General features: G+C 34.6%; 1 protein-coding gene across 1 annotated transcript; it reads left to right on the top strand.

Annotated features, from left to right (window-relative positions):
* Window positions 1-897: 897 nt before the first annotated feature.
* On the top strand, window positions 898-12,202 carry LOC148200392 (uncharacterized). The gene is made up of 3 exons (XM_088112927.1): window positions 898-1,017; window positions 1,100-1,133; window positions 11,460-12,202. The coding sequence occupies exons 1-3, from the start codon at window positions 955-957 to the stop codon at window positions 12,200-12,202; spliced, it is 840 nt and encodes a 279-aa protein (XP_087969053.1). The 5' UTR covers window positions 898-954.
* Window positions 12,203-12,710: the final 508 nt, after the last annotated feature.

The following is a 12,710-nucleotide window of genomic DNA, read 5'->3' as shown; positions in this document are numbered from 1 at the left end:
CTTTTTGGTGTTTTATTAACCTTAATGATATAACGAGTGTGGATTGTTATCTTGTTAGGGCAATTTCAATGGAAGGGAAAAAACGAAGTGTAAGAAAAATTATAATTTTCTTTTTATAGATTATTTATTATCGTATCAATTGTAGTTATTAATAAAGTTATCATCATTTTTGTGTAGTGGCGGCTTCTTACCTCGATGGACTCATCGATCATTATTGAAATGAATCGTTTACTAGGAAAGTGTCAGGTGGAGCGCATTTGGATGACTCCATTTATGTGGTGTTTGAATATTCATAACCCTGTGGAGGTGAATTTGAAATTATTGAAGGTTATGGTTTGCAGGTGGGCCGGGCATGATAATAGTTTTAGAGTAAGTCAACAGTTGGTGCCCTTTTCAGTTATTAATGTGTTCATGAGCATAGGTTTAGAAATAGGTGGTTTAGAGATTATGTTTGATGAAGTAGTTGTTGGATTGGTTGGTGAAATGTTCAAATCAAAAACTATCACTTTGAAGGAGTTGACGGACATGTTTAATGTCATTGTGCATGATAATAACATTGATGTTGATGTAGTATGTAGGTTATATATATTAGTTTGTTTGGTTGTTTTTTATTTTCCTAGGAAATCAAGGCATGTTTGTAACATGCCTTTTGCAGTGTTAGATGACTTAGACAGTTTGTGTCTATATGATTGGTGCACCGGTGTACATAAACATATTGTACAAAATTTAAATAAATTTAAGAAGAAAATTATGAGAGGAGGTATCGCGTAGTCACTCACTCTTAGTGGCAATGTGGCAGTGTTGCAGGTAACATGATTTATAGTTTATTATTTTGATGTACTGGAGAACATTGTCAAGTAGCTTTGATGAAATAATATTATGATATTGTAGGCTTGGGCGGTTGAAAGACTTTCTTTGCATGGTCATGCTTCACACAGGTTTTTCCCGCGCATAATGCGATGGTTCCCGTATAAATCAAGGACCGAAAAAATTGAACATATATTTAAGACCGAAGATGTAAGTGTTTTGATATTCGTTATTTTTTATGTAAAAATTGATTGTCTTATTTGTCAAAATTTGTTGTGTGATAATGGTGCAGTTAAATCTAGAGTGGTATGTAAGAAAGGAAGATCGTCATTGTAACACCCGAATATTTTAAAGGGTATTACTGATAGTAGAGACTAAATTAATTTGATATCTCATATAAACAATCAAACTTTATTTCAATTACTCCAAAGTACAATACCAAACTTACAAACTTTAAACAATATAGTCTTCACCATTGAAATTTCAACTTATAAATTTTACACAACATAATCTTCCCAATACAAATTTATTCTTTTTACAAAAATCCCTGAAAGTTTTTCCCCGCATCTCTCTCATCTCTAAGCTTTTTCAACCGCATCTGCAACATTATCTAATCACATATAACATGAGTTATATGATCATAGTACAAACAAATAAGGGTAAGCCAACCATATCATAAAATCATTAAACTTGTAACAAAAATATTAAAATCATGTATTTCTGCAATTGATAAAATATCATTATTCCGATGTCATTAATTCATCATTATCAAAATCATCTTTCTCATTTCCATAAATCTTACAAGTGTACCATGCTTACTCATGAAGCCTTATGATCAGACCGCTCTCTGCCTGCTTCCTTAAGCCTCACTTACATACTATGTCTTACTTTGTGAAGCCTTATGGTCAGACCCCTCTCTGCCTGCTTCCATAAACCTCAGGTGTTACTTTGCTCATACCAAACTCTCATGGTATAACTCGAACATACTACTCCCGGTAGTAAACATCATTTCATAAGTAATGATTTCTCATATCCACTCCAACATTTCATAAAAACCAACAATTCATACCCTCTTATCCACCTAACTCAATCATGTTCATTCTTTAATCATGAATTCATAATAACACGTTTTGGTATCGATAAATTAAACATATTGCCAGATATCATGCTTCATATTATAAACTCATTTTGCCCATAACGAGTATAACTCAATATATTTTCACCAAACAAAGATCATGGATCAACCAAAATACATCAACATATCTTAGGAACTACATATTAAAGTCTGGGCTCAATGTAATGATAAATAAAATATATATGAAATTTTTACCATGATAATATTATGCATCTACAATCAACTTGTTTTATTTTATTTTCATCCTAATAGAGATTTTTCTTTACCCCAATTGGTCACCGGAGAGGACCCAGATGTCTGAATGCATCAAACTCACCTTCGACGCTAGCACATATGACTAGTCACAACTGACTGGACCAGGCCAGGGCTGCTCTATGATCAGGGATGTGCCAACTCAGGTTTTTAAGGTTCCTCTATCCTACCAACAAAGGGAGGCCTTCAATAATTAACAATTCGTTTATTTAATTTATCTACCTTGTTTTCTTATGCTCTAAATCTTAAAATGCCTAATTTTACTTCCTCTCACAACAACCTCAAACACTGTATATATATTTAATACCCATATACAAGCTATTACAGAACCCTTATTCCAAACCTTCCAACAAGATTAATTTCAGCCAACAAACTCATTCAATAAAATCATCACAATAAACATCCATAATAGAATTCATACAAGATAATTATAAACAATTAACAATAATAAAACATTACTATAAATGGTCATAGAAGAATACAATATTTGACAATCATAAAAATAATCTTAATATAAAAATTCATGGGGAAACAAGAAGTTGAATCTGGCAGAGCCGGTTAGACAACTTCTAATCCATCCATCAATACATTATAATTAAATAACAAGAACAATACATGTCTGGGGAAATAAGAAGTTGAATCTGGCAAAGCCGATTAGACAACTTCTAATCCTTCCAAAAATGCAATAAAATAAATAAGTAAAGAAATAAATAGTTTGGGGAAACAAGAAGTTGAATCTGGCAGAGCCGGTTAGACAACTTCTAATCCTTCCAAAAATGTAATAAAATAAATACGGAAGGAAATAAAAAGTTTGGGGAATCAAGAAATTGAATCTGGCAGAGCCGGTTAGACAATTTCTAATCCTTCCAAAATACAATAAAAAAAATAAGGAAAACAAAAAAATGTTTGGGGAAACAAGAAATTGAATCTGGCAGAGCCGGTTAGACAATTTCTAATCCTTCCAAAATACAATAAAAAAATAAGGAAAACAATAAAATGTTTGGGGAAACAAGAAATTGAATCTGGCAGAGCCGGTTAGACAATTTCTAATCCTTCCAAAATACAAAAATAAACCACTAATAACATACAATTGACATAACATAATCAATATCACATTTTACAACTATCACACTTGGATATTAACACACAAAAAAAACATATTCTCATTTAAAATTCAAAATCATACAGAAACAAAATACTCCATATTTAAGATTTAAAATCAGACAAAAGAAAAATATAGCATATTCAAGACTCAAGATAATACAAAAAGAAATACTCAAAGTTAGCTTCCCTTATCTCTATTCCAGACTTAGTTTCCTCTTCTCAAACCGTTCTCCGGAAACTTCCAGAATTTCCTCTCTTTAACTAGAATTTCCTCTAACTCTCTTCTCTCACAATTTCTCTAGAATTTTGGTGTAAATCTTCAGCCTCCCCCCCTTGGCTATTTATAGCCAAAAATTTTACTATTCATTTTTACTATTCATTTTTACTATTCACTTTTACTATTCATTTTTACTATTCAAAAATTATTTTTTATTCACCATTCTTATCTCTGAATGATTAATTCTACGTGGAGTGTTCTCTTCCATAATTTATTTTAATATTTTTTTTTTAACTATACACTATTCACTATTCACTATTTACTATTTACTATTTACTATTCACATTTCTAAAAAAAATCCTAAATAAGTTATCAAAAATTTGAAGCTCTCCCTCTAAAATTACTATAACTTTATATCCAAAAATTTACATTTTTCTATCCATTAAAATTATTATTACTAATAAAATGTTAAAATTTACTATTATAAATATTTTTTTTTTCATGGATCTTACATTTTAACTTACAAATATTTTCAAGGATCTTACAATCTCCCCAACAACAATTATTTTCGCCCTCGAAAATTATTTATTTAAACAAAGACTATTTAACAAAAAAAAAATTACTTACAAAAGAGATATGGATATTCCTTTATCATAAATTCTTCCAATTCCCAAGTCATTTCCTGTGTGTCTTCATTCCAAAGTACCTTTACCGTGCGAATATCCTTCCCTCTTAACTTTTTCATTTGAACATCTAGTATACGCACTGGGCCAACTTCCATTGTTAAATTTTCCTTGACCTGAATTTCATCAACTTCTAACACATGCTTTGGATCTGGAATATACTTCCTCAGTTGGGATACATGAAAAACGTTATGCAAATATGTCAATCGAGGTGGTAGTGCTATCTCATAAGCCACTGGCCCAATCTTTTTGAGAATTTGATACGGTCCGAGAAATTTTGGTGTCAGTTTCCTCATCTTGATAGCTCTCCCGACTCCTGTAGTTGGCGTCACTCGTAAGAATACATGATCTCCTTCTTCAAATTCTAACGGTCTTCTACTTTTGTCGGCCTATGACTTTTGTCTACTTTGAGTTGCTTTCATCCGATCTTGGACTAATTTTATTTTTTCTGTGGTTTGTTGTAATAGCTCGGGTCCCACTGTCAGTGCTTCCCCATCTTGAAACCAACACAACGGTGTTCTACATCTTCTTCCATATAAAGCTTCATATGGTGGCATACCAATACTGGAATGATAACTGTTGTTGTAAGTAAATTCTACTAATGGTAGTATCTCATTCCAACTTCCAAGATGATCTAATACACAAGTTCTCAGCAAATCCTCCAAAGATTGAATAGTCCTTTCTGTTTGACCATCAGTCTGAGGGTGATAAGCCGAACTCATCTTCAACTGTGTTCCCAGAGCCTTCTGTAGCGTCTGCCAAAACCTTGAAGTAAACCTTGGATCTCTGTCTGACACAATGCTTGTAGGTATGCCATGCAACCTCACTACTTCCCCGATGTATAACTCCGTCAGCTTTTCTAGTGACATACGTTGATTAATAGGCAAAAAGTGAGCGCTCTTGGTTAGTCTATCAACGATAACCCAGATAGAATCGTGACCTTTTGATGATTTTGGTAAATGTGTTACAAAGTCCATCGAGATACTGTCCCACTTCCATTGAGGAATGTCTAACTGTCGTAACATCCCTCCCGATTTTTGATGCCCCACTTTTGCCTTTTGACACACCAAGCAGGCTGCTACAAACTCGGCCACATCCCTCTTCATTCCATTCCACCAAAATGACTCTTTCAGGTCCTTATACATCTTAGTCATACCTGGATGTATGCTAAGACGACTTTTATGGCCTTCGTCTAAAATTAAATGTTTTAATTCACTCTTTGCAGGGATACACACTCTGTTTTTAAATCGAAGTATGTCATCTTTACTTAGAACGAACTCCTTAGCTTGATCGGTGTCCAACAACCTGATCTTTTGCTGCAACTCTTGATCCATCGACTGCTCAACCTTTACTTGTTCTAAGAAGTCACTAGTGATTACTAAATGACTACACCATATGTGATCTGGGTTTAATTGCAACCCCAAGTTCATATCACGTAACTTTTCTAACAGTTCTAATTCCTTCACCATCATCGTTGTTATCTGAGCTTGTCTCCTACTCAATGCATCTGCCACCACATTGGCTTTTCCTGGGTGATATAAAAGCTCGAAGTCATAGTCCTTCATATATTCCATCCATCTTCTTTGTCGCATGTTCAATTCCTTTTGATCGAACAAATACTTTAGACTCTTATGGTCACTAAAAACTTGGAAACTTGCCCCATAGAGGTAGTGTCTCCATGTCTTTAATGCAAATACTACTGCTGCAAGTTCGATGTCATGCGTTGGGTAGTTCTTCTCATGCGCTTTTAGCTGCCTAGATGCATAAGCTACAGGTCTCCTTCCTTGCATTAGAACGCACCCCAATCCTTGATATGACGCATCGCAGTACACCTCAAAAGATTTGCTAGAGTCTGGAATGATTAATACTGGTGCTGACGTTAGTCGTTGCTTCATATTTTCAAAACTGGCTTCGCACTTGTTAGTCCACAGAAATGGTTGATCTTTACGAGTTAACTGAGTTAGAGGACATACAATCTTGGAAAACCCTTCGACAAAACGTCGGTAATAACCGGCTAATCCTACAAAACTTCGTACTTCAGTTACAGTTTTCGGCCGCTCCCACTTTAGCACAGCTTCCACTTTTGCTGGATCCACTGAGATTCCTTGAGCAGAAATCACATGACCCAAAAATTGTACTTTCTCTATCCAGAACTCACACTTTGATAGTTTCCCATACAGTTGATGTTTTCTTAAAATTTCCAACGCCACCCTCAAGTGTTCTGCATGCTTTTCCTTATTCTCTGAATAGATAAGAATATCGTCTATAAATACTACCACGAACTTATCTAAACATGACCGAAATATTCTGTTCATGTAGTCCATAAAAATCGCTGGGGCATTCGTCACACCAAACGGCATTACTACGTACTCAAAGTGTCCATAGCGAGATCTGAAAGCCGTCTTTTGTACATCTTCCGTCTTGACAAGAATCTGATGGTAACCAGATCTGAGATCAATTTTTGAAAACACCTCTGCTCCTCTCAACTGATCTAATAGATCATCGATTCTTGGCAAAGGATATTTGTTCTTTATTGTAACCTTGTTCAACTGTCGATAATCCACGCACAACCTTGAACTTCCATCCTTCTTCTTCACTAGCAATACAGGAGCTCCCCATGGAGACACACTTGGACGGATAAACTTCTTCTCCAACAGATCTTCGATTTGCTTTTTCAACTCTGCTAGTTCGGCAGGAGCCATTTTGTATGGAGCCATAGAAACCGGGCCAGCTCCGGGCACTAGATCTATTGTGAAATCGATCTCTCGACTAGGTGGTAAACCTGGCACTTCTTCTGGAAAAACATCAACATATTCTTCTACCACAAGTATTCCGATGATTTGTTCTTCAGTATTCTCTCTTTTCTCCTGAGCTAACACCACATAGCAGGTAGCTCCATCTTTGATATCCTTCGCCGCGACTCGAGTTGAGCTTAGTTCTAAATTGTTCAAATTTAGAAACTCTATCTTTTGTTTCCCACAATCAATAAGAACGTGATTGGCAGTCAACCAATCCATTCCTAAAATAATGTCTAGATTTTGAAGGGGTAAGCAGATCAAGTTCACTTTGAACTTGCGTCCTGCAATTTGGATCGGGCATCCGACACAGACTGAACTGGTCGTAACTGGTCCCGATGCTGGTGTAGAAACTACTAATTCACACCCTAGATCAAGCATCGGTAATCCGAGTCTTTCTAAACATGCTAGGGATATAAAGGAGTGTGTGGCTCCAGAGTCAAACAAAACATATACACATTCTCCTAACAGCATACAGGTGTGTAAGATTAATGTACCTAGCTTAGTAGCCTCTTCTGCAGACATTGCGAATACTCTTCCTGTTGCCCGGGGCTTTACTTCAGCAGAATCTTGTTGTTGTGGTTCTCCCACCTTCTTTTTCTTTGGACAGACATTAGCAAAGTGTCCCGGATCATTGCAGATGAAACATCTCTTCCCTTCAACTCTTTCCCCAATAAGTTTAGGGCAGTCACGTCTGAAATGTGCCCCTCCACACTCAAAACACTTCACTGTTCCTCGATATGATAATTGTGGTTTTTCATAAGGTTTCTTGTTGAATTTCATTGAAGATTCTCCCTTTGCAAGTCTGGAAACTCTACTTGGATCAAACTCCAATAATTCTATCATTCTGGCTTTCTCTACCAATGTTGGAAACTCTTGTATTTCCAATGGCATAAGTACCTTCTTCAGTTCATGCCTTAGTCCTCCCTCGAATTTTCGACATCTCCATTCTTCTGTGATATTCTGAGTATAAAACCTCGAGAGATAATTAAATTTTACTACGTACTCTTGTACTGATAACCTTCTTTGTTGTAAGGTCAGAAACTCCGCCTCCCTTGCAAATTTTGCACTGTTTGGAAAATATTTTTCCAAGAACCTTATCTTAAAGTTCTCCTAATTCACAGTCTCACCACGAACCGTCATCAACTGTTGCATACTTTCCCACCAATATTCAGCCTCACCCACCAAAAGAAATGATGCATAAGTTAATTTTTGTTCTTCTGAGCAAGTTATTACCCGAAAAATCTTCTCGTTCTGCCTTAGCCAAGAGTCAGCCTCATCAAGAGTAGCCTCCCCATTAAATTTAGTTGGATCATGCCTTAAGAAGTCATTCAAGCTAGAATGATTTTGAGGTACTTGATCAACTTGTTGTTGCTGCATCTTTGTCGAGTTTAAATGATTTCTTCAAAAAGATAACAATACAATTTAGCATATGATATCAATTTCCTCCAAATAGTCATTTTCATCATAACCATTAATAGTTTTACTAAGAATAATAATTTCACTCCCCATAGTCCCAAAATACTTTCGAAAACCATTGCTCTGATACCATAATGTAACACCCGAATATTTTAAAGGGTATTACTGATAGTAGAGACTAAATTAATTTGATATCTCATATAAACAATCAAACTTTATTTCAATTACTCCAAAGTACAATACCAAACTTACAAACTTTAAACAATATAGTCTTCACCATTGAAATTTCAACTTATAAATTTTACACAACATAATCTTCCCAATACAAATTTATTCTTTTTACAAAAATCCCTGAAAGTTTTTCCCCGCATCTCTCTCATCTCTAAGCTTTTTCAACCGCATCTGCAACATTATCTAATCACATATAACATGAGTTATATGATCATAGTACAAACAAATAAGGGTAAGCCAACCATATCATAAAATCATTAAACTTGTAACAAAAATATTAAAATCATGTATTTCTGCAATTGATAAAATATCATTATTCCGATGTCATTAATTCATCATTATCAAAATCATCTTTCTCATTTCCATAAATCTTACAAGTGTACCATGCTTACTCATGAAGCCTTATGATCAGACCGCTCTCTGCCTGCTTCCTTAAGCCTCACTTACATACTATGTCTTACTTTGTGAAGCCTTATGGTCAGACCCCTCTCTGCCTGCTTCCATAAACCTCAGGTGTTACTTTGCTCATATCAAACTCTCATGGTATAACTCGAACATACTACTCCCGGTAGTAAACATCATTTCATAAGTAATGATTTCTCATATCCACTCCAACATTTCATAAAAACCAACAATTCATACCCTCTTATCCACCTAACTCAATCATGTTCATTCTTTAATCATGAATTCATAATAACCCGTTTTGGTATCGATAAATTAAACATATTGCCAGATATCATGCTTCATATTATAAACTCATTTTGCCCATAACGAGTATAACTCAATATATTTTCACCAAACAAAGATCATGGATCAACCAAAATACATCAACATATCTTAGGAACTACATATTAAAGTCTCGGCTCAATGTAATGATAAATAAAATATATATGAAATTTTTACCATGATAATATTATGCATCTACAATCAACTTGTTTTATTTTATTTTCATCCTAATAGAGATTTTTCTTTACCCCAATTGGTCACCGGAGAGGACCCAAATGTCTGAACGCATCAAACTCACCTTCGACGCTAGCACATATGACTAGTCACAACTGACTGGACCAGGCCAGGGCTGCTCTATGATCAGGGATGTGCCAACTCAGGTTTTTAAGGTTCCTCTATCCTACCAACAAAGGGAGGCCTTCAATAATTAACAATTCGTTTATTTAATTTATCTACCTTGTTTTCTTATGCTCTAAATCTTAAAATGCCTAATTTTACTTCCTCTCACAACAACCTCAAACACTGTATATATATTTAATACCCATATACAAGCTATTACAGAACCCTTATTCCAAACCTTCCAACAAGATTAATTTCAGCCAACAAACTCATTCAATAAAATCATCACAATAAACATCCATAATAGAATTCATACAAGATAATTATAAACAATTAACAATAATAAAACATTACTATAAATGGTCATAGAAGAATACAATATTTGACAATCATAAAAATAATCTTAATATAAAAATTCATGGGGAAACAAGAAGTTGAATCTGGCAGAGCCGGTTAGACAACTTCTAATCCATCCATCAATACATTATAATTAAATAACAAGAACAATACATGTCTGGGGAAATAAGAAGTTGAATCTGGCAAAGCCGGTTAGACAACTTATAATCCTTCCAAAAATGCAATAAAATAAATAAGTAAAGAAATAAATAGTTTGGGGAAACAAGAAGTTGAATCTGGCAGAGCCGGTTAGACAACTTCTAATCCTTCCAAAAATGTAATAAAATAAATACGGAAGGAAATAAAAAGTTTGGGGAATCAAGAAATTGAATCTGGCAGAGCCGGTTAGACAATTTCTAATCCTTCCAAAATACAATAAAAAAAATAAGGAAAACAAAAAAATGTTTGGGGAAACAAGAAATTGAATCTGGCAGAGCCGGTTAGACAATTTCTAATCCTTCCAAAATACAATTAAAAAATAAGGAAAACAATAAAATGTTTGGGGAAACAAGAAATTGAATCTGGCAGAGCCGGTTAGACAATTTCTAATCCTTCCAAAATACAAAAATAAACCACTAATAACATACAATTGACATAACATAATCAATATCACATTTTACAACTATCACACTTGGATATTAACACACAAAAAAAACATATTCTCATTTAAAATTCAAAATCATACAGAAACAAAATACTCCATATTTAAGATTTAAATTCAGACAAAAGAAAAATATAGCATATTCAAGACTCAAGATAATACAAAAAGAAATACTCAAAGTTAGCTTCCCTTACCTCTATTCCAGACTTAGTTTCCTCTTCTCAAACCGTTCTCCGGAAACTTCCAGAATTTCCTCTCTTTAACTAGAATTTCCTCTAACTCTCTTCTCTCACAATTTCTCTAGAATTTTGGTGTAAATCTTCAGCCTCCCCCCCTTGGCTATTTATAGCCAAAAATTTTACTATTCATTTTTACTATTCATTTTTACTATTCACTTTTACTATTCATTTTTACTATTCAAAAATTATTTTTTATTCACCATTCTTATCTCTGAATGATTAATTCTACGTGGAGTGTTCTCTTCCATAATTTATTTTAATATTTTTTTTTAACTATTCACTATTCACTATTCACTATTTACTATTTACTATTTACTATTCACATTTCTAAAAAAAATCCTAAATAAGTTATCAAAAATTTGAAGCTCTCCCTCTAAAATTACTATAACTTTATATCCAAAAATTTACATTTTTCTATCCATTAAAATTATTATTACTAATAAAATGTTAAAATTTACTATTATAAATATTTTTTTTTCATGGATCTTACATTTTAACTTACAAATATTTTCAAGGATCTTACAGTCATCGCCCGGAAATCCGTGCAGCTTTCCACATGGATGACGGAGGGATGAGTGAAGGATCCTTGGCTGAAGGATCCAAGGTTGAGAAAGATGATGACGAAAGCTCTGATGACGACACATGGGAAGTAGGTGCCGAGGAGAGATTGAGGAAAAACAATGAAGATCTCATAGCATTGAATGCCAAGATTGAAGTTCTTACAAGGGAGTTATTTGAAATTTGTCAAACTCCAATCTTTACTGAAGAAGATGCATGTGGTACTGATGAAGAAGTTGCTGGTGGAGTTGATGAAGCACCTGAAGTTGGAGGTGACGAAGAGCCTGAAGTTGGTAGTGATTGTGGATTTGAACAACAAGGTGATGGTAATGCAGTTGATGACCCTCTAGGTGCATATACGGAAGTAAGAGGGGAGGATAAAACCGCATATGAAGATGAGAGACAATTTCAAGTCGAATACACACATGCAAAGTTTGAGGAGGTCCAAACAGAGTTCCGTTCAAGGATGAATTGTTTCATCAAAGACACCTTAAAGGACGACTTATGGAACACTTACACTATAAAAGAGGAACGAATGTGGGAGGGTAATCGTTTACCAGATAAATTTTACAAAGTTCAATTTGATCCCCTGACACAGACAAGCACTTGCTCTTGCCAACTATTTGAGTTTAGAGGCATTATATGTCACCATTCCCTATTGGTATATGGTCAAGAAGATGTATACAGTGTTTCCTCGTAATACATTTTGCGGCGTTGGAGCAAAAATATCCGAAGAAGACACACACTAATAACAACATCGTTTAGTAATTCCACTAATGAACCACGCTTGGAAAGATACAAAATGTTGTGCAAACGTTTCTATGAAATTGCTGAAGTTGCATGTGAGTCTGAGGTTGCTAGTACTCAATTGGAAAAGGAAATTAATTGTCTTGGTCAAAAATTTGGGTTAAGTTCATCCATGACAAATAACATCATTAGTGATGCAGGCCAACTAAGATACGATACTGGTGCATGCACGTCAATACCACATAGTCCAGTTGGAACATTTGATGTCCTTGTTCACAGTCTTGTAACTGTTAAGCGAAAAGGACGTCCACGCAAAAACAGGTTGAAGTCCACCGTTGAGAAAAGAACCCAAAGAAGAAAGTTGGCTTCATGCAGAAAGACTTCAACACCACCCACCGAAAAATGCGTGAGTCATTAATTACGTTGAAAATATTGATTAAATACTTTATTTTGTATCAATT

The sequence above is a fragment of the Vigna umbellata genome, chromosome 4, assembly GCF_029865625.1.
Source record: "Vigna umbellata cultivar VRB3 chromosome 4, Vumbellata_1.0, whole genome shotgun sequence".
NCBI classification, from domain to species: domain Eukaryota; kingdom Viridiplantae; phylum Streptophyta; class Magnoliopsida; order Fabales; family Fabaceae; genus Vigna; species Vigna umbellata.
Note: the sequence above shows the minus strand (reverse complement) of the source record. Positions and strands in the feature narration are given on the sequence as shown.

Bases quoted from the DNA above. Each gene is read 5' to 3' on its own strand.
- LOC148200392 (XM_088112927.1), top strand. From the start codon at position 955: ATGCGATGGTTCCCGTATAAATCAAGGACCGAAAAAATTGAACATATA. The intron at 1,018-1,099 runs GTAAGTGTTTTG...ATAATGGTGCAG, and splicing joins ATATATTTAAGACCGAAGAT to TTAAATCTAGAGTGGTATGT. The intron at 1,134-11,459 runs GTCATTGTAACA...AATATTTTCAAG, and splicing joins GTATGTAAGAAAGGAAGATC to GATCTTACAGTCATCGCCCG.